Here is a 20492-nt window from a genome sequence, read left to right on the forward strand (position 1 = left end):
ATTTTAAAAATAATAATGATAGAATGCAATTTTAATTATTATGGTTGAAATAGTGTAATCAAAATAATTTAAATACATATTATTTATATTATTAAAATATATATTTTACACCATCGTATTAATTTAATTCAAGTAACAAAATTTTTATATAAAATTCAATTCTCAGTTAGAAAAAAATTATTGTTATTAGAAGAGACAACTAATAACAAAAATATTGGGTTGACACGTCCTGTGTTGTAAATGATAAATTAATAAAATATTTTATTTTAAAATTATAAATATTAAAATTGTAATTTAGAAAAAAATATTAAAATTTAAATCATAAAGATAGATTGTTGTAAATTTAATTATATTTCTTAATTTAAATAATGTTATAAATATAAGAATTCAAATTAAATTATTAATTATAATTCAAATATTATCAAACCCATTTTTAAGGTATTTTATAAGTGTGCAATATATAAATTATTCTTTATAAAAAAATATAAACGAATTTTTTAAGTTATAAAAACATTAAATATTTTGTTTTTATATTTTTCTTTAATTAATTATTAATTAATTTGTTAATTAATAATTTTGATGTCTTTTATGAATCTTGTTTAGATATAAAAATTTTAAATAAAATTTTAATTGTTTAAAAATTTTGATTAGTACTGATTTTGATGAAATTTATTTTTTAATAAAAAAGATTACTTAAAATATATTAATATGTAATCATATAAATATAAATATGTTTTTAAAAAAGTAAAAATTATTTTAATCTTTTGAATAATAAATTAAATGATATGGTTAATGAAATAATAAATGAAATAATATTTAATTATAGTTAGATTTATATATAAATAAAAATTGAATAATGCCTTGGACATGAATATAAAATTATTTAAAAATAAATAAATTTAGACAAATAAATCTCAAAGACTGGTACATCTAATTTATTTGGAGAGGAATTAACTTTTAATATCAAGTGTTTGTTATTTATTTAATATGAATTACTTTTATATTAATGGTTTTATATTTTATAACTTAACAATAGTTGTATAATATATAATGTTTATGAACTTAAAGATATTATTTTATTTAAAAAAAAAAATATGTTGTAGTATTATAATAAATGAGTTATTGATAATTCGGTCTTATACAACTTTATTTAGATAATTTTTATTTAATTATAATAACATATTTTTATTGTTTCAATGATTTTTAATTTTAAAAATAAAATATAATTAACTATCTGATTAATAATTGATTACACAAATATTTAACCAAACCAATTAGTTGTAATTTATATCAATTTTTAAAGGGGATATTTGTAAGTTCAATTAATTGTAAAATTGGACAGAACCTTAACATTTATAGGCATGTTCCTATTCATATTTAAGGAACTTACAAAAGTGTGCCAACAATATAATTGGTCTTCCAAGACAAATGCATATTATGCTAAATACAACTTGTTTCGAATTTCTTGTCATATTACTATTATTATTATTATTATTATTATTTTACAAAAAATAAAAATAAAATAATATCTTGAAATTAATTCCTAATTTTGTTAGTAGGTTAGAGATGAGAATTAAGATACAAATGTATTATGATTATACAATTCATGTCTTAATTATTACAATATTAAAACAAACATGATTTATTCTTTTATTAGTAATTTTATAATAATGAACTACTTTATACAAAAATAAATAAATTATTTTCATTGCTAATAAGTATTAAGGATTTTAACTAAGGTTACTTGAGATTATTAATTATTGAGATTATTTTGTAATTTGATATTAATAAATTAATAAATTAATTCCAGATATTTTTAATGTGAGAATTTAAACGGTTATTTGGTGTTTAGAATTATTTAGGAATCTCAATAATCCAAATGAAGTTAATAAACAACCCTACAAGTGGTCCAATTTCCACATTCAGGTAAATTTGACCTTGCACAAAGTTTAGAAAGTAATTTGTCACTTACATAATAAGTTCAAGTGTCAATTTTGATCTTTTATTTTTTGCTGAATGTGCAAGTTTGATCCAGTTTATATACCAATAGATTCAGCCCACAAGGCTCTTACTGGCCCACTTTAGGACTTAAACAATTACCTTCTTGGTTTTGGACTTTTCATTTTAGCAAATAATGGGCTCTGATCTATACAACTATTTAACCCAAACAATAATTACATTTAAATTCTAAAGTATTACACAGACCACCAAATTTTGGATTTTCCTTAAAATAAATTACAATACAAAGATTACTTGAAATCAGAAAAGTTAAAAATTATTTACATATAATTAAGTATTTTATATATATTCATTATTTAAAATATATATATAATTAAATAATATTAAGTTAATAATAGTATAAAAAAAAATTATATTTATAAAATTAGTTACATTAATAAAAAAAAATAAATCTATTTATTTATAAATATAAATTTATGTATTTATTAGTAAAATTAAAATTATTTATAAACTAATAAAATTATAAAAGTTTAATATTGTAAATTTACTTAATTTAAGAGTTTGTTTAATTAGACTACAAAATAAATAAATTAAGAATGCAACTTCAACTTCAGATTTTAAAAGTCTTCTGCTCGACCCATATAATAACAATTTATAGATACGAAGTGAGTTGGATTCAAATCTATATTAGGAAACCAAATATGTATATTTATAAATATTTTAGTTTATCATATATAACTTTAAATAAATTCACTTCTTATTTTGTTATTATTATTGTAAAGAATCACTGAGTTTGAAGTGAGAATGGACCAATCAAGGAGTATTTTTGTCCCTCACTTTTTATTACTCAACGTGACACATTATTTTAGGTTTTTTTTAAAATATAAGTAAAATTAATTTTTTAATCAATTAATTCTTAACAATTATATCACTCATTTCATTAACCAAAATACTAAGATATCCTCTATTTTAAATTATTATTTTTTATTTTATTCATATATCAATATCATTTAAGTCTTTTTACTCAAAATAATTATCACTTTCTCAAAATCATCACCAATCATTATTTCTTTCTCCCTCTAGGTTTTTAAAAAACCTCAATTCGAACAAGGCATAACTAATTTTTTAAAATAATTTATATAATTTTGTTGAAAAAATTTGAGTACTAAAAAATTTCTCTAAAATTTCGTTTTGAAATGGAACTTTATTATATTTATTTACGATAAAATTCTTAGGAATGATAAATACATTAAAAAAAAATTGTGTCACGAAGATGTTGAATTGACAACTCACTTATTTTTACATTGTCGATGAATGACTAGTATTTGGAGTATTTTGTTGAGTATTATTAAAATTAATTGGGTGAGATTTGAGTCTTTTGATAGTTACTCAGAAATTTGGATTGATCCGTTCATTGCCGACTATAGGGTAAGCCTATAAAGGCATTGAGTTAGGGCAGTTCATTTATTTAAAAACTAAGATAGTTAGTTAAATATATTGTATATTTAAATAAAAGATGTTGTAGTATAATTGTTCAATATACAATTATATTTTATTTGGTTATAGGTTTAAATCTCGCTTAAAACAATTATTATTTTTAAACTAGATATAGGGCAAAAAAAAACAAATTAATTTTTTTTCAACCGGAGGCTAGGGCAGCCCAAAACTCGAAGTCGACTCTTGATGCGAAACTTTTATTTGGTTATAGGTTCAAACCTCACTTAAAAACAATTATTTATTTTTAATATTTTTAAACTAGATCTAGGGTAACAAAAACAAATTCACTTTTTTTCAAACGGGGCTAGGGCAACCCAAAACTTGGGGCCGACTTTTGATGCGGCTAATATGATATGCCTACATATTTAGGTTACCAACCCGATTATTTTTTAGCGGACTATCTCGTTGGAGAAAAATCGTCGATTAATGATCGTAGTCACCCAATATCTATCATTCATAATGTTATTTTGACACTTTTTGAGATTAATTCATTAAAACTAATAGAGTATGTCGGAGAACTCTTCTCCTTGATGAGTTGCGAGCAAAATAACTTATTGATTACTGTTTTTTTTTATGTCATGTTTTGTTATTATGTTTAAACGATTTTTTTTCTCCATTTTCAATATACATGTAACCTTGTAAAAATATAAATAAATAAAATATTTTTTTATTAAACACGAACTTTAAAAATAATAATAAAATTTACAAATAACCCAATGTCCAAAACATGATTAGACCGAAGACAAAGAAAAGAAGAAGAAGGAATTGAAAGCAGGTGGGGAAGCATTTTCTTTTTTTCTCTCTCTCTACAATTTTTTATTCACAAGCAAATCTCCCCGTCGTCTTCTTCCCAAAGCTAAAACACGAACCCAGATAGAGAAATATAGAAAACTAGTGAAAGAAACAAGCTTCCGGAAACAAAATCTATTATTGTCTCAAAAATCATGAGCAACGGATAGTTAAGATTCTCTCTTCTACTACTACTACATATCCTCTTTTTCTTTTGCGGGTGTATATGAATGTTGAATCATTTTCTTATCTATCTTCTTCTAGTGACTATTTGTTCAAGCTGTTGTTAATCGGAGACTCTTCTGTCGGAAAATCATGTCTGCTTCTCAGATTTGCTGTAAGTTCAATCATCAATGCCCTTATCCCCTGCATATTGTCTCTATTCACTTAACTTTGCTCCATTATGGAGACTTGCAGGATGATTCTTATGTTGATAGTTACATAAGCACCATTGGTGTTGACTTTGTGAGTATTTTTTCATATCAATTTACTGTATTTTCCCATCGATTTATTGTCTGTTGGTTAATTGGATCATACCCATATCCTGATATCCCCATGCTTATCTTTTACAGAAGATAAGAACAGTTGATCTTGATGGGAAGACAGTCAAGTTGCAAATTGTAAGTAAATTATCTTCTTATTTTCAATGGGAATCAGTCAATTGTTGATATAATTTAGGGATTTACAGTATAGATTATTGAAACTGTTAATTTTATGCTTGTTTATCTGTAAATTGAGTTGCTTGTATGAGATTACTTCATTTTGTTTGGTTTTACAGTGGGACACTGCTGGACAAGAGCGATTTCGGACTATAACTAGCAGTTACTACCGAGGAGCACATGGAATCATTGTATGGATTTCTTCATACTATATATTAATCAAGAAGATTTCTCTATTCAATGTTTTTATCTTCTTGTTCTTAATCATGGTGTCTGGTTGCATTAACTTTTGTATATGCATATGTTTTTGAATCTGGATCTCATTTGGAACACATTGTATCTACATATGTATTTGAATCTGGACTAGAAACCTAGATACAAATCCACATGTTTGGTAAAAAAAATTGTCAAACTGGGATACAACCGAAAACAAGTCATCTACCAACTCCTCTTATTGATGATCCAACCGTTCAATTGCCATGAACTTTGGATAGCTTCTAGACCTCTTCCAAAATCCAAACAGCTTTTTTGAGCCTTCATATCCCCTAGGGCACGACCTTCTCTAGGTAAGTATGGGTTTGACTCGAACAACGTGCAGATAAACACATTTGAACACTTTCTGGAGGTGAATTTGGGTAGAGTCTAAATTTGGACAGAAAATAGCTAACAAGTTTATGAATATATCTCATCTAAAACACAGAAAAAATGTTTCCAAAGAAGTTTATTGATATTTTATCATTCAAACTTATCTCTAGATGGTGTTTTCTTTTCTTTGTAAGCCTTCTTTTGGTTATTGGTGTATAATCAGACATGATAAGACTTTTTCTTTTCACTTTCTTTTGCTTTCATTTACTTTGCAAGTGCTGTATGACTTATTAATTTATTAAAGAAAGGCAAATTATTATATGTGGTAAGCCTCTGATCAAGTAATTAAAGTATTTTCCACTTTAAAAGCCAACTCATTTATTAGTTCTCCTTATTTAAAATTTATGAAAAGTGAGTGATTCTTTAAGAAGGGTTTTTTTGACAGATTGTCTATGATGTAACTGAGACGGAGAGCTTCAACAATGTGAAGCAATGGCTGAACGAGATCGATCGATATGCAAACGACAGTGTGTGCAAACTTCTAGTTGGAAACAAATGTGATTTAGTTGAGAACAAGGTTGTTGACACTCAAACTGCAAAGGTCTGAACTTTAGTAATTGTCAGTGTCAATAATTGTTCAATTGAGGTTTCCATATTTGATGAATGGATTGGATGCATATGAATTACAGGATTTTGCAGATGAGCTTGGAATTCCCTTCCTAGAGACTAGTGCAAAGGACTCCATAAATGTGGAACAAGCTTTTCTGACTATGGCTGGAGAAATTAAGAAAAAGTAAAAACTTTTTCACTGTTTTATTGTATATTGTTTGTAGAATCTTATCTTTGCATCGATTTCAAATTTTGCAGAATGGGTAACCTTGCATCTGCAAACAAGAATGATGCTGGCAATGTTCAAATCAAAGGGCAGCCAATTGAGCAGAAGAACAATTGTTGTGGCTAATGTTGTATTTACTGTGTTTAAATTTCCCATTATGTCATGTTATATATTATGAACAAGACTGAAATTAGCCGATCTTAAACACTTTACCCTGTTCTCCAAAAATTCCATGGCATAACTGTTATTTACTGAATTTTATTTTTTTTACTTAAACCCAAGAAAAAGGACCACAAAACAGGAAATCTCTTTTTACAAGATCTTCTAGAAATTATTTTACAGATTTCAGCTAACTGGAGAGGGGAGAAATCCTGGCTATGGCTTGACTAATTGTTATAAAATTACAAAGTCACATTATACAAGAAATTGCATACAACAAAAAGAGACTGAGATTCAATGTTTCTAACTGTCTTGGTCGTCTATGGATTGCCCAAGAAAGAAACCATACATATAAACGACAAGTTCCTACCAACTTCAAAGTAATTTCATTCCATTTTCACCTTCAGATATATCTGCAAGCTTAGCAATGGCAGCAGTAAGAGCTTGTTCCTGCTCCTGCAATGTTATGGTCATATAGATTCTTTGACATTAGTACAGTAGCAGCAATAGATGGAAGAAGATGAAGACTACTTTACTTTCAACTCACTTTTAAGGCTTTCTTGGCTTTCTCAACCTCTATTGGATCTGGATGACTAATGCTAAAGACCCTTTCGACCTATTATAGGATCCAATCAACATCGTTACTATTATTATTATTAACAGAAATAGGAAAACTTGCACCCATTACCTCCTTAATTAAACTATCGGTATTAAGTATTTTAATCTCATCTGTTCCTTTCTTGACTGCACCGTTCTGCTGAGATGGTGGCAAATCTTTCCTCGGTCGACTCTTTGGCACTCCTCTACCTGAGGGCAGAGCACTTTCACGCCCAACAACAGGTCTATCTGTTCTATGTCGAAAGTCCCCTTGGCGAGATACTCCTGGGTCATCGCCATTCCACATAATATCTTCAGGAGAAATCTGGTAAAACCCAAAATATAAAGAAAGTGAATTTCAAGAAAAAAAATATCTAGACAAAAGATTCAAGAGATATCTAACCTCGGAAAGGTTGACCAATTCCCACGTCTCGTTTTCAGTCCCAATGTCATAAACTAGAGCATGTCGGCCCTAAGATTAGTCCATCATATTGTGAGCATCACCAAAATACACACACAGTAAAAGGGGAAAAAAGGAAATGAAATGTAACCTCATCAGCATTGTAATTTGTAATAACAGCTTCATAAAAGTTATTGTCATCAGGCCACCTGGTTCTCACTTTTCTTCCAATCAAAGGATCAAAAGTGGTTGCTTCACTTGCAGAAGCCCCTGTAGTAACTCGATTATTATTATTATTATTATTAAGTTGAGGAGCTCTTCCAGGTACACCCGAAGAAGAAGCATGCTGTGCCCTTCCAGGCAACATCTGACCCGAAGATTTCGGCCTCTTGCTCTTAGATCCCAGCATAGTTCCTCGTTTCGCAGCTGAAGAAGATGATGGTTGGCCAGAAGCTCCTATTGATTGAGGAATGGTAGAAGTAGATGGTCCGCCATATGATTGAGAAGGAACTGCAGATGCTATCTTTTGTTTCTTTCGTGATGCTGAGACAGAAGGACTAGGAACAGGATCACGGACAATTTGCCCAGTACCCGCCACAATAGGAAGATTCCCGCCAGACTGTCTCCACTCACTAATTCAAAATATCGTCAATCAAAGATAGTAAGAAACTATGGAACTAATTAATTAGTTCAATTCGTTATTATTATCATACCTTATCCTCCGTATGAGTTCATCAGAATTAACTTGGCTAAGAAGCTCTCTATGTTCTTCATTAGACAATCTCAGCTCTTTCCTTAGTTCAGTCATTAAACTTGCCTTCTCCTGGAGAAAAAAAATACATTAATTACAACGAAAAAATCTAAATATAGTCAGATCATACAAACAAATATAAAGGTACCCAAGTAATGGCATCAGCTTGAGCTTTAAAAGCTCTTAGAACCGAACTGTATGCTTCTTGTTCAAGAAGATGAATTTGGTTCTCCATTTCTGTATCATTATAGACTATACCATATGAAACAGAACCAGGGACAGCAGGTCTTCCATTCCCTGCAACACGACCCCCTCTTTGCATTCTATTCTGATGAGGAAGAGAAATATCATCATCAGTCCCTGCCATTAAACATGAAAATCAGTACAAAATATGTAAAAATCTTTCAGGATCAAGAACAAGTATTGTAAAGATTGTGGAATTCATCAACAGATTTCTTGAGGCAATAAGTTCATTCAGTACAGCACTAGAGACATAAAACAACCACTCCATGAATAAATTTAAAAGTTGAATGATTTTTGAAACCCTAAACCTCTGGTAATGCGAACAATTTACAGGACCACAAGAAACTTATAAAGCAGTAAGTAGACCAACCCCTTTATTTTTTCCATAAATCAAAAGAGATAGATTTATTCTTGAGTTAACTCACCACTGCTGTCGTAGGGCACGAAATCCATAGCCAGTTATAAAGAAACCCTAAAAAGACTTCAGATTCCAAGTGAAACAACGATAACCTATATTTGTTTTCTTTCGGTAAACAAATCTTCAACGTTACCGGAGAGAAGAGAATACTAGATCAGATTCGTTCTGAGCCGCAACCGGACTTGAAACCTCGCAGTTGAACAGATTGAACGAATACAATAGTCGATTTTCCTTTGAGAATCAACGAATCTAGAGACTATGAAGCATACCGGAGACGAATTCGTTGCGATTGATGAACAATCTTGAAGGACGGCCAGAAAAATGTTAGCTTGATTTCCAGTTTTCCAGTCGAAAGAACTCGCGGACTTGAAACAATAATATAAAATCAATTAGATTATGAGTTGATAGATTAGTTTGAGTTCCGCCGGCATCCGTCGGTGATGGACACGTGCGATTTTAAATAATCACGCTCTTTCGATATTAGGGTTTAGCCTAGACACGGTCGGATCATAATTTCATTCCGACCGATCACCGAATCGAACAAAATATTTGTTTTTTCTCAAACCGGAGATGACCCGGATATTGTTGCTATAAATATTTTTTATTATTATTTAAAGTATTTATATTTGAATAATGTTTTTTTTCTTCTCATAATTTATACAAATAAAAACTTAAAAGTAAAAATAAAAATAAAAACAAAAACATTTACATAACATAGTTAAAGTAATTTCAATAACTAATGTGATCACAACACAAACCTAGATTTTAGTGTGCTTTGTGTGTGAATATTGAAATTGACATTAGGAACTGTACTCTTGATTCTTAGAATTAAGAAAAATAATATAAATATAATTTTATAATTTCCAATTTTATAGGTAAGAATTGTAATTTTAAATTTAATTATTTTTTAAAATATTTTTTCAAATAAATAATTTATTATTTTATTATTTAAAACATAATAATTTTTTATTTTTATTTTAGGAAGTTAAAATATTAAAATGATATTTTTTTTGTTTAGTAAATTAATTGAAATATTATTATTATATATATATTATCATTATATATATATATATATATATATATATATATATATATATATATATATTTCTTTTAATTTAAGAAATCCAACACATAATTTTTTTTAATTATCTTAATTGGTCTAATCAAATTAATATTTTAACAAAATAGATAATATATTAAAATTATTTTTATTATATATTTTTTTCAAACATATAAATTGGAATTAAATTATAATTTTATAGTTTTTTTTAAACTTATAATTAAATTGTAAAAGTCAAATCTCATAGAATTAGAATTATAATTTTAATGTTAATTTTAATTCTAATTACACTAATCAAACACATTTGAGATTTTTATTAAGTTTTTTATAAAATAAAAATTGATAAAATGAAAAATAAGTTATATATAGGAGTTTATAATTTGTTGAATTATCTATAATAATTTTTACATTTAAATTTTAATTTTATAAAGTTAAAGTAAACGAAGTATTTTGATATCTTATTTGAGAAATAGGGTGATTAAAAGAAATAAATTGTCATAGGAGAGTTTGTTTTGGTAAAAAATAATGTCAAATTAACTTCTAAATTTAGAATTATTTAGATTTTTTTAAGTTAAAAAAAGTCTTTCAATTAAATCATTATTATTATTCATATTTTTTATTTTATTTTTGAATTACGAATCATTAACATGACACAACACCATGTCCTCCATTTCCATTCAAAATTAAAATAACTTAATTTATCACTATAAAAGTCTTAAAAATATCCAAGAAAAGGAAGATTAATAACATCAGTGAAACCCAATTAAATTGTTATATATGCTTACAAATTGTTTATAATGAGAAATAAAATAAGAATCCATGGAATCATGATCATATATAATGAATAAAATTTGATTTATATATATTGCTGCATTAACATCTGTTTTAGCTGTTTTCCTTGTTCCTCAATCTGCAACTCTAGCTTTTTTTGAATCTACAAAATAAAACCAAAAAATGTTGCAATTCTTGCTCAATCAATCAATTATGTGTATCAATTAATTTATTTTCAACCTTCAATTGATCTTGTAGCTTCTTTTGAACATCCATGTGCATCTTCAAAGCCTGGTTAATTTGGTTACTTCTACAACATTAACATTCACCAGCCCAATCAGAAATCTCATCATTTCAATAAATACTTTTTTCAAAAAAATATAAAAAAGCTTACATCTTTGGGTTAATCTTTTGAGATAACTTATGGGTCTTGTCAGATTTTCCTGCATTCCATAATAATAGGAATTGAATCTTAGATTCTTGATCTCTTAAATAAGACTACTTTTGTCACTAAACACATCATAAGAAAAGTTTACCTTGTGCAGGATCTTGCATTGATCTCGTGGTTCTATATTTCTAGGGAAAACATCAAATTCTCAATTAATGTAATGAAAAAAAGAATGAAATAGGTATGAGTTTTGAAATAAAAACCTGCAAATGACTCTTAACATGTAAAATAGTCAATCCATCAGAACCCATCATAAGAAGAATTGCTTTAGGGGTAGCATCTGCAATCAATCAATTTAATTAACCAACAACAATCAATTAATCAAACTGATCTATCTATAACTTACTTTCTGCACCACCAAGAACATTTACACATTGAACAAACTGTCTATGAAGTTCCTTTGTCCATCTTATTCTTTTCCTCGATCTATCTGCCTTATCTAATCCATCAACATACTTAATCTTCTTCTTCTTCTTCTTGAGTTTGAGACTTGAATCTGTGATCATCTTATTAAGACCATCCTTGTTTTTCAAGGACTGAGAAGAACAAGAAGAATTAGAAGAAGAAGAAAGGCCAGAGCTATTAACATTGTAGTAAAATTCTTGTTGCTTGAAATCAATGGCCTTCTGAATTGGATGATCATCATTATCAGCACCAGCAGCTGTAAGCGTATGATTATGAAATGAGAAAGGACTAGATATAGCAACTGTAATATTTGGTTGAGAAAAGCCTCTAAATTCATCTCCTTTTGATCCTTCAGATGACAATAAAGTTGGAGACCAACTAATTGAATTCGGCAATTCAAACATATTGAAAGCAGAATCTAGTAATTGATCCATAGTTCATTGATTCAAGAGTTCTTGAAATGGGTTTATTATATGTTTGAAAAAAGTAGTTGACTTGGAGGAGAATGGATCATTATGAAGAAGCTGTTAACAACACAACATATAAAATATACAGTCTTTTTTAAATTTCTCCCCCTTTGACAGTTATAATGGGAAGATACATGAGGAATCTGAATCATGACTCTAAATTGGGACAACTTTTTTTTATGATTGAATCTGTCGTCAAAAGTCATCCTTATTCATGTTGTGTTGGGGAGGATTAATATATAATCATTGTTAATCTGTTTGCACGTACGTTGTTGTTTACAAATGATGATAAAATATGTCTTAATGTTGTTTTATTTGTCTAATTGTTTCTATAGAGATCAAATAACCCCTCAAGGCTTCCTTAAAGCTGACCTATGTAATTATTATTATTGTTAACCTTTTTTTTTTTGTCATCACTTGGCCACTAATCAGTTCAATTCAATAAATTAGTTTTTTATTTTATTGAATTTTGTGAAGCTAATGTGCCAAAATATGAAATTAGAGACGATTGTTTTCCAAGTTTAAATTAATTTTAATTTATATTTAACATAATTATGAATAACTCAATATATATTCTTTATACAACATAATTGAAAATAAATAAATAAATATATAAATGGGACATTTTGGGACATATTTTGCTAAGTAGGATTTGCTTTTTTCCACAAACTTAGTGGTTTTTCTTTTATTGCCTCCACTTCCCTTTTTAAGTAAGGATAAAATTTAATATCGTTTTGCGGTAATCGATCTGAATTGTCTCGTTTAGGCGGTTTTTTCTCGATTTGATCGGCAGTTGAACAAAGATGGGATGTAAATAATATTTGTGTCTCGATTTCTCCCGGTTTGACCGGTAGTTGACCGGGAATGTGACGGAATGATATTTGTGTCTACGGTCCCGCTCCGATCTCATTCTAATTTTACTCCGAATACTATAAACACAATTAAATATATAAAAACACCAATATATTTATTTATTCATTAGATTTTAAAAGAATTTTAAGTTTATTTTTTTTATAATAATATAAAATTTTAATATATTATAATATATATATAAATAAATCCATTTATATAATTTTTAATGTTTTAAAAAAAATATATGATATAACAGCACACAAAAATTCTTTTAAAAGTATTAAAAAAATTCCATAAATAAAACCGGTGCATGAACGATAATGCATTCCCACCCGTATACTTTTAAGTAAACCAATCAATGGAAAAAGATTTTGAAAAGCAGACATAAATTTTGCATGTATACATGTTTAATAAAAACATGCTCTTATTATTTTCTTTAGTTTACAAATTGACCCTACAACTTATAATACATACAAAATATATTATAATTTTCTTACATCTCCCCTCAATCTAAACATCTAACATATTCATCTTCAAATTGACACAAGAATTCATAATTTACAACCATTATCAAACAAAAAATAACTAAAGAGTACAAATTTTTCGAATTCACGAAAAAGAATTAACCGACGACGAATATGGACATGGAGGAACAGGCACATCGATGATCCCTTCGAGCATTAAACTCACTTCCCTCATAGAAGGTCTTAACCCCGGTTCATCTTGTACGCACCACAACCCAACCATAACCATTCTCTCGAGCCTAGCCGCATCTTCCACCGCACCCACATCCCCATCAACTAACTCTTCCAATTTTCCATCGCTAAAACACTCAAAAGCCCAATCAGATAATATCACCGATTCCTCTTCCTTCATTGCCAAACTTCTCTTACAACTTATTATCTCAAACAAAACAACCCCAAAACTGTAAACATCAACCTTAACCGTGATTGGAATGTTCTTAAACCACTCCGGTGCTACATATCCTCTGGTTCCTCGAATTTGAGTCAGGGTTCGGCTGTGATTGTTCATCATAAGCTTAGCTAACCCGAAATCTGAAATCTTTGCGGTTAATGAATTGTCTAATAGAATGTTTTGACTCTTTATATCACAATGGATTATCTGAGTGTTGCATTCATCGTGTAAGTACAATAAACCACGAGCAATTCCAAATGAAATGTTCACTCTGTCTTTCCATGGAGGTTTGATTGTTGTTGGTGGTTTGAATAGGAAACTTGAAAGAGAACCCTTATGCATGAACTCGTATACAAGCAGCCGGTTTTCTCCTTCTTGACAGTATCCGATTAATCGGACTAGATTCTTGTGGTGGGTTTGTCCGATCACGTTTACTTCTGTTTTGAATTCCTTTTCTCCTTCTTGAACTATCTTGTCCAGTTTCTTTACTGCGATTTGGATGCCTGAAGAAGAAGATGAATCCAGTAGGCCTTTGTATACCGTTCCAAACGCACCCTTACCCAATTCCTCCTTGAACCCATCTGTTGCTAATTCAAGCTGTTCATAAGAAAAAGATCGTAAATTTGTATCTGGGTTTTTCAAATCAAGATGATTCTTTGATTTCGGGTATAGGAAGAAAGCCGCCATGAAAATTGCAGCAATTGAGAAGAAATTGAAGATAACGGAAGTAACTAAGAAAGATGATAGAATCAAGGTTCCCTTTTTATCCTTATCAGAATTCGATCCGGAATCCAATCCAGGTAAGTCAATTGAAGAATTGGATTTGGGTAATTTGAAAATTGCAGTTCTGTTGATAGCTCCAGTCGGATCAAATCTTCCATTTGAAAGCGGTAATCTTTTCTTCCAACAAGTCCCATCCGTTGAATTATCCGGCGGCTGGTAAATAGCGACGGCGCAGTAACAATCCCGCCGACATGAATTCTCACAATCGTATTCCGTTGACGGGTATAACTTTTCATAGGCGGTTAGTGGCCAATCAACTCCGGTTAGGGTGCTAAAATAGTAAAAGTCTTCATTTTTAACAGAACCAACTTCATTACAATCTTGCCCAAAACCCTTATAATCCATTTTACAACCGCCATAACTGTCATTCGAATTCAACAATGAAAATCCAGGCGCACATCTACAAACCGGTCTCCCATCTTTTCTTAGCTCACAGTAACTATTAAACCCACAAGGTCCACTTCCATAGTAAACAGCAAAAGACAAACAGATATTATCAGGAATTGTCTTTAACGGATTCCAACTTCCGTTAACTGTCTTCAAACGAGAGTATAAAGTAAAAGTACCATCGAAATTGAGAGTCGCACGGAAGAACAAATCGCTGTCAACAGAGACCGGCGTTAAGAGATCAGTTAAACTCCCGTTTAACATTTGAAGATAAACATGACCCAAATCATTAAAACCCAATTGTGAAACATTTGAGATTTCATAAAAAGCATCATATGGGTTAGATGTATAAGCATAAATTTGATTCATAACAAGACTTCCATTAGAAAGCAAACGAAGTTCAAATCTACCTGGTCTGTAATCAGTTTCAGATTTCATTGCCCAAAGTAAATCTCCAGTTTTCAATATTTGACCAGGTAAGATAGTATCGGTTGGATATCTAAAACTTTCCCAAATCTTGTCTCCACTTGAACTAACAACCATAAAGTTTCCATTATCAAGCATGGCAGCATAAGGTGTAATCAAGCTATCATTTTTAGCTGTGGAATAACGGCTAATGCTACTATTCCATATGAGCAGACCGGTCGGATCGGTGAGGCTAAGAAGGCCGGTGTCGGCGGATAGTTCAAGTTTGGAATCTTTTTGAACTGGATTCTTACCGTTAGCAGACCAGACAATGGTTTTTTCTGGAATTGAGGAAAACCAGATTGCGAGAATGAATTGATTTTGATATGGGAGAAATCCGAATGCGAAATCGCCGGAAGGAGAGAGCCATGGAGGGTTGTTGTTATCGTCTTGACCGGCGTATAGAGACGAACCAAAGCTAATGTTTGAATAAGCGTGAGAATTTGTTGCAGAAAACAGAGTAAAAATGGTGATTATTTGGAAATAATCATGTCCCATTGTTGTTTGTTATTTGGCGTAGAGAGAAAGGAGAGAGGAGATTGATTACATGGGGAAGAATAGAAGGATTATTTATTATTAAGCTTATTATTATTGAATTTTTGTTCAAAGTTTGAACTTTGACATTTCATTTAGTTATATTTTAATGCAGTATTAACTTTATTCATTAAGAGGGAGGAAATAATTACATACCTTTTTTTACAAATTAGTAGCAATTTTCAAAAGTAGAAAGAATAGTTTTAAAAAAATCATTTTATTTTTATTTTCTTTTATAAGATGATAATTGAAGTAGGAGCATAATCGAAGCGAAGAAATTCTGAGTTCATGTTTGGACGATCTTTATGGAATAGTCAACGTAATAATATTATTAATTGGTTGTTCATATAAACATAACAATGATAGAGATAAAGTAAATAAATGAACAAAAATTAATGCGTACAAAGATTCTCCAAAATGACAATGAGATTTTCCATCAAATTTGTCTATTTTTCTGATCGAATATTATATAATGTCAAGATAATTACACAAAAAAAATGTTAAATAAAATAAAATAAAATACTACAACATTACAATAAACAATTCCAAATAAAAATTAAACTCAAAGTAAAATGACCATCTTCCAAATTCTAAGGTTGTCACAAATATGAATAATGTCTTCCACAAAAAAGATTAAAGAATCTAAATACACCTCAATCAGGGTTAATCCTGGGTAAGTCCAACAAACCATCGGGCTAGGAACCCATTTCATAAAAATATAAAATATTTAAGTTAAATTTATTGTATTTTAAAATAAAAACTGAGAATTTTATCATAAAACTTTATAGCACAGTGGTTCAGTATAAAAAATGAATTTTTTTATTTGGTTATACATTCAAATTTAAAAAATAAAAAATAATAATAATAATAATAATCCTTTTTTATTAATTTTTTAAACTAGACCTAAGACAACAGCAAATAATTCACATTTTTTCTACCTCAGACTGGAGCAGCCCAAAATTCGGGCCCGCTCGACCTCAACTAAGATCATGAAAATAAAAAAGTATGATTAATCTTGTATGAATGTAATATGATTTTTTTTTGAAAACTAATTGAATTTCATGAATATTATATTTGTAACAATGAATTTCAATATTGCCTACTAATAATTTAATTTTGTGCAGAGAAAATGTAGTCTATAGTTGACATAGAGTTTGATATGTGATATAATAGAAACAAACCTTTCACATTAGAAAATGGGTTTGAAAGCAATTTTAGAAGTTGATTTTTTGTATGTAAATCTCTTTCAATCACAAATCTCTCAAATTGGAAAAGTCAGGTTGGGGAGGTGGAGCCGGCTACGTTGTTATCTGGGTGAGGGTTGACATGGGATAATTTTGGATTTATAATTAAATAAAATAAATTATCAAAACTATAAACACTATTATTATTATTATTATTATTATTTTTAAGCTACTAAAATATCTAATTAAAAAAGGATAAATTATCACAATGTATATTTAAAAGTTTAAATACGTCTGAGAGAAATAATTTGTAACATAATAACATGCCATGAGAATATTTAACACTACACAAATCTTGATCATTCAGCTAATAAAGTTGAATAAAGTAGGTTAGATTATATATTCAATATTTTTTACTAATAAAAAAAATCAATTTGAATATTTGAGAGTCAAGATTAATCATATATATATATATATATATATATATATATATATATATATATATATATATATATATATATATATATATATATATATATATATATATAAAATGGTCTCATTTTCTAATTAACTTTGATAACAATATTATTATTTTATTTTGTTAAAAATAAAATAACATATATTTTTTTGAAAAAGAAAATAATATATATATATATATATATATATATATATATATATATATAAATATATGTGTGTGTTTGGTGTTCTAGGAAATGAATCCTAGTTTTAAAAAAAAATAGTTTATATAATTAATTATTTTTTTATTGAAGTTCAAATACTAATTAATTTTAATGTATATTTTTAGTTAAAATCAACTAATTTTTAATTGAATAAAAATCTTAAACATTTAAAGCATTAGTGAAGTTTCAAATTAAATTATCACCCAAATTAGTTTTATTAAATGAAAGTTACAACTAATAACGCGCTAGATAGGAAGACTTCACCAACCAAAAATTAATTGATTAAAATAAGGCTTTCAAATAAACACAATAATATTGTTTTTTAAAAAATTAACAAAGATACACTATTTTTTACACTTGACTTGAACTATATGATTGAATTCAAATAAAAAAATATATTATTAATTTTTATTATTCAATCAACATCAAATTCATTAAAAATCAACCTCTCATATTTGAAAAGACAAGTTTTGTCCACTTGATGGAAGCATCATATTGATTGATTTCAGATAAGCAACTAAATAAATACAAAGTGAAGTCTAACATAAGGTAAGGCGGTTATTTTAAAAATTCATATAAAATTAATTTTCTAATTAATTAATTCTTAACAATTATATCACTAATTTCATTAACTAAATTATTAAAATATTATTTATTTAAATAATTATTTTTTATTTTATTTATATATATAAATGCTCTTTAAATAAAATAATTATCACCCCTCGAAATCATTAAAAATTATCATTTTTTTCTCCCTCTAAATTATTTAAAACCTCGTAACAAACCTAAATTTATCCACAATTATGGCGTTTGACTAAGGTTTGCGTTACGACTTTTTTCGTAAGGTGTGTTTATGGATTCTTGATCTCAAGAATCAAATTCTTGATCTCTAGGACCGGTGAAAATTCTATAATCAAAGGACAGCGGAAAATTTTTAATAGAGAATTTGGGATGAGGGGATAGAAGAACCAATGGTGAGAAGAGAAATACTGTTGGTCTATACCAAACAGTCCATAATAAATATAATAGACAAATGGGAGGGTGAAGTTCATATATTCATTATTCTATTCATGGGTCTTTGGGGAAGAAAGATCAGTCTTATATAGGTGATGTCTTGCCCCAGAATATTCGGTTACAACAACTACTAGAAAATAACAGAATTCGGTTTGTAAAATAGAAAAATAAAGCAAAACAAAATATTAAAACAACCAATAGAAATTTGGCCTATGTGCACAATAGGACCGAGAAAAGGTGCCGAGAAAGGTTGTTGGAATTATTCTAAGACCGATGCCTTAATTTAGAGACCCTAACAACTTGTTTAGATTTTTTTTTAAATCTGGAGAAAGAAAAATGGTAATGATCAGTGGTAATTTTGAAGATGTGAATTTTTTATTCTATTTTTGTTAAAAAAATATAAAAGGTATTAATATATAATAATAAAATAAAATTAATAATTTAAAATATAATATATTTTAATATTTTAATTAATAAACTAAATGATATAATGGATTATACAGAACTAAAATAATATTTGATTAATTTTAGAAGTAAAATAATATTTGATTAATTTTAGTTTTTAAATAGTCGAAATCGAACCATACTAAATTTTTTTTTTACAAAAAAAAAAGTATAAAATTGGAAAAGAATAATCAAAATAACAATTCAAAATAAATTATGATTTCAGTTATCATAAATTTAAAGAATACATCAAAAATCAAACAATAACAACTCAATGTACAAGCACATTGATATATATCATAATAATTAAAACAAGTAAGCTTTTTATTATTACAAAGGAAATTATTGAGTATATGAACTCTTGTGCTCTACCAACCAAAGGAGGGCTTAGCAGGTCTCAAGAAACCTCAGCTCTCAAGAAACCTCAGCTCAATGTGTTCTAATCCCTACCATGGACCCGCAGATTGCTCGGGTCATGGATGGGTGGTCGAGAGCGGGCTTAGAGCTTAGTATGAGAGAATAGACACTAGACACTAGAGAAACTTGTTTATAATTTTATAATATGCCTTTTATCACTTCTTTATACACGACTAAACAAATATTCTATACTAATTAAGCTGGACCAACAGGACATAAGTTGGTTGGTATCCGAGCGATAATAAACGTTGCGAAAGTGGGCAATATCAACTGGATTTGAAAAAAAAAAAAACAAATTCAGCTGCCTTTAGTAAGACTAAATATTTATGGCCCTAAAATTTGTATATTAATATTGAAAAATTTAAGAGAGCTCAAATGCTTGTAATATTATAGTGTCAATGATCAATTTTTATATTATTCTAGGGCAAAGCTTGTTTCTCCACTTCATGATTGGAAAGTTAGTGAAACTAGTGATCAAGTTATTATCATTTTTTTCTCAAAAAGTAAGTCATATTCACCTCGGGTGACTAGACCAGAAGTCAAATACAATCAAATTATAACAATGCACATGACATAATTAAATAAATCCAAATAATCATTCATACAACATCAAGGGAAGCTCCAATTAATTATAACAAGATCCAAAGGGGACACACTGAGTTCTAAAACAGGCCCACTCCAACTTTGTTGGGTAACCGGACAAACATTGTTTTTAAATTAAGTTTGGATAATTAATTAAATAAAGAGGTAATAAACTTTGGTAATAGCAAGAAA

At 28.5% G+C, this 20492-nt stretch overlaps 4 protein-coding genes across 4 annotated transcripts; 1 reads left to right on the forward strand and 3 right to left on the reverse strand.

Annotated features, from left to right (window-relative positions):
- The first annotated feature begins 4245 nt into the window (after positions 1 to 4245).
- Positions 4246 to 6580, forward strand: LOC124944714 (ras-related protein RABD1). Its single transcript, XM_047485046.1, has 8 exons — positions 4246 to 4414; positions 4510 to 4582; positions 4663 to 4710; positions 4818 to 4865; positions 5024 to 5095; positions 5935 to 6090; positions 6179 to 6282; positions 6357 to 6580. Exons 1-8 carry the CDS (start codon positions 4401 to 4403, stop codon positions 6448 to 6450), a joined length of 609 nt encoding a protein of 202 aa, XP_047341002.1. The 5' UTR covers positions 4246 to 4400; the 3' UTR covers positions 6451 to 6580.
- Positions 6581 to 6678: 98 nt separating this feature from the next.
- Positions 6679 to 9342, reverse strand: LOC124944713 (protein EMSY-LIKE 3-like). Its single transcript, XM_047485045.1, has 8 exons — positions 8900 to 9342; positions 8380 to 8591; positions 8194 to 8303; positions 7632 to 8112; positions 7484 to 7552; positions 7172 to 7405; positions 7031 to 7099; positions 6679 to 6939 (listed from the first exon to the last, which is right to left on the reverse strand). The coding sequence occupies exons 1-8, from the start codon at positions 8925 to 8927 to the stop codon at positions 6859 to 6861; spliced, it is 1284 nt and encodes a 427-aa protein (XP_047341001.1). The 5' UTR covers positions 8928 to 9342; the 3' UTR covers positions 6679 to 6858.
- A 1466-nt stretch (positions 9343 to 10808) lies between these two features.
- LOC124910010 (myb family transcription factor PHL5-like) lies at positions 10809 to 12015 on the reverse strand. Its single transcript, XM_047450635.1, has 6 exons — positions 11518 to 12015; positions 11375 to 11451; positions 11260 to 11299; positions 11118 to 11166; positions 10964 to 11033; positions 10809 to 10886 (listed from the first exon to the last, which is right to left on the reverse strand). The coding sequence occupies exons 1-6, from the start codon at positions 12008 to 12010 to the stop codon at positions 10809 to 10811; spliced, it is 807 nt and encodes a 268-aa protein (XP_047306591.1). The 5' UTR covers positions 12011 to 12015.
- A 1489-nt stretch (positions 12016 to 13504) lies between these two features.
- Positions 13505 to 15943, reverse strand: LOC124910011 (G-type lectin S-receptor-like serine/threonine-protein kinase LECRK3). Its single transcript, XM_047450636.1, has one exon. It carries the CDS (start codon positions 15941 to 15943, stop codon positions 13505 to 13507), a length of 2439 nt encoding a protein of 812 aa, XP_047306592.1.
- Between the last annotated feature and the right edge of the window lie 4549 nt (positions 15944 to 20492).

The sequence above is a fragment of the Impatiens glandulifera genome, chromosome 7 (assembly GCF_907164915.1).
Source record: "Impatiens glandulifera chromosome 7, dImpGla2.1, whole genome shotgun sequence".
NCBI classification, from domain to species: Eukaryota; Viridiplantae; Streptophyta; class Magnoliopsida; order Ericales; family Balsaminaceae; genus Impatiens; species Impatiens glandulifera.

Bases quoted from the DNA above. Each gene is read 5' to 3' on its own strand.
- LOC124944714 (XM_047485046.1), top strand. The intron at 4,711-4,817 runs GTGAGTATTTTT...TATCTTTTACAG, and splicing joins GCACCATTGGTGTTGACTTT to AAGATAAGAACAGTTGATCT. The intron at 6,091-6,178 runs GTCTGAACTTTA...TATGAATTACAG, and splicing joins TTGACACTCAAACTGCAAAG to GATTTTGCAGATGAGCTTGG.
- LOC124944713 (XM_047485045.1), bottom strand. From the start codon at position 8,927: ATGGATTTCGTGCCCTACGACAGCAGTG. The intron at 7,406-7,483 runs GTTAGATATCTC...GGGTTTTACCAG, and splicing joins AATTGGTCAACCTTTCCGAG to ATTTCTCCTGAAGATATTAT. The intron at 7,100-7,171 runs GTAATGGGTGCA...ATCCTATAATAG, and splicing joins CCGATAGTTTAATTAAGGAG to GTCGAAAGGGTCTTTAGCAT.
- LOC124910010 (XM_047450635.1), bottom strand. From the start codon at position 12,010: ATGGATCAATTACTAGATTCTGCTTTCAATATGTTTGAATTGCCGAAT. The intron at 11,167-11,259 runs GTAAACTTTTCT...TATGGAATGCAG, and splicing joins AATGCAAGATCCTGCACAAG to GAAAATCTGACAAGACCCAT. The intron at 11,034-11,117 runs GTAAGCTTTTTT...TTAATGTTGTAG, and splicing joins CAAAAGATTAACCCAAAGAT to AAGTAACCAAATTAACCAGG.
- LOC124910011 (XM_047450636.1), bottom strand. From the start codon at position 15,943: ATGGGACATGATTATTTCCAAATAATCACCATTTTTACTCTGTTTTCT.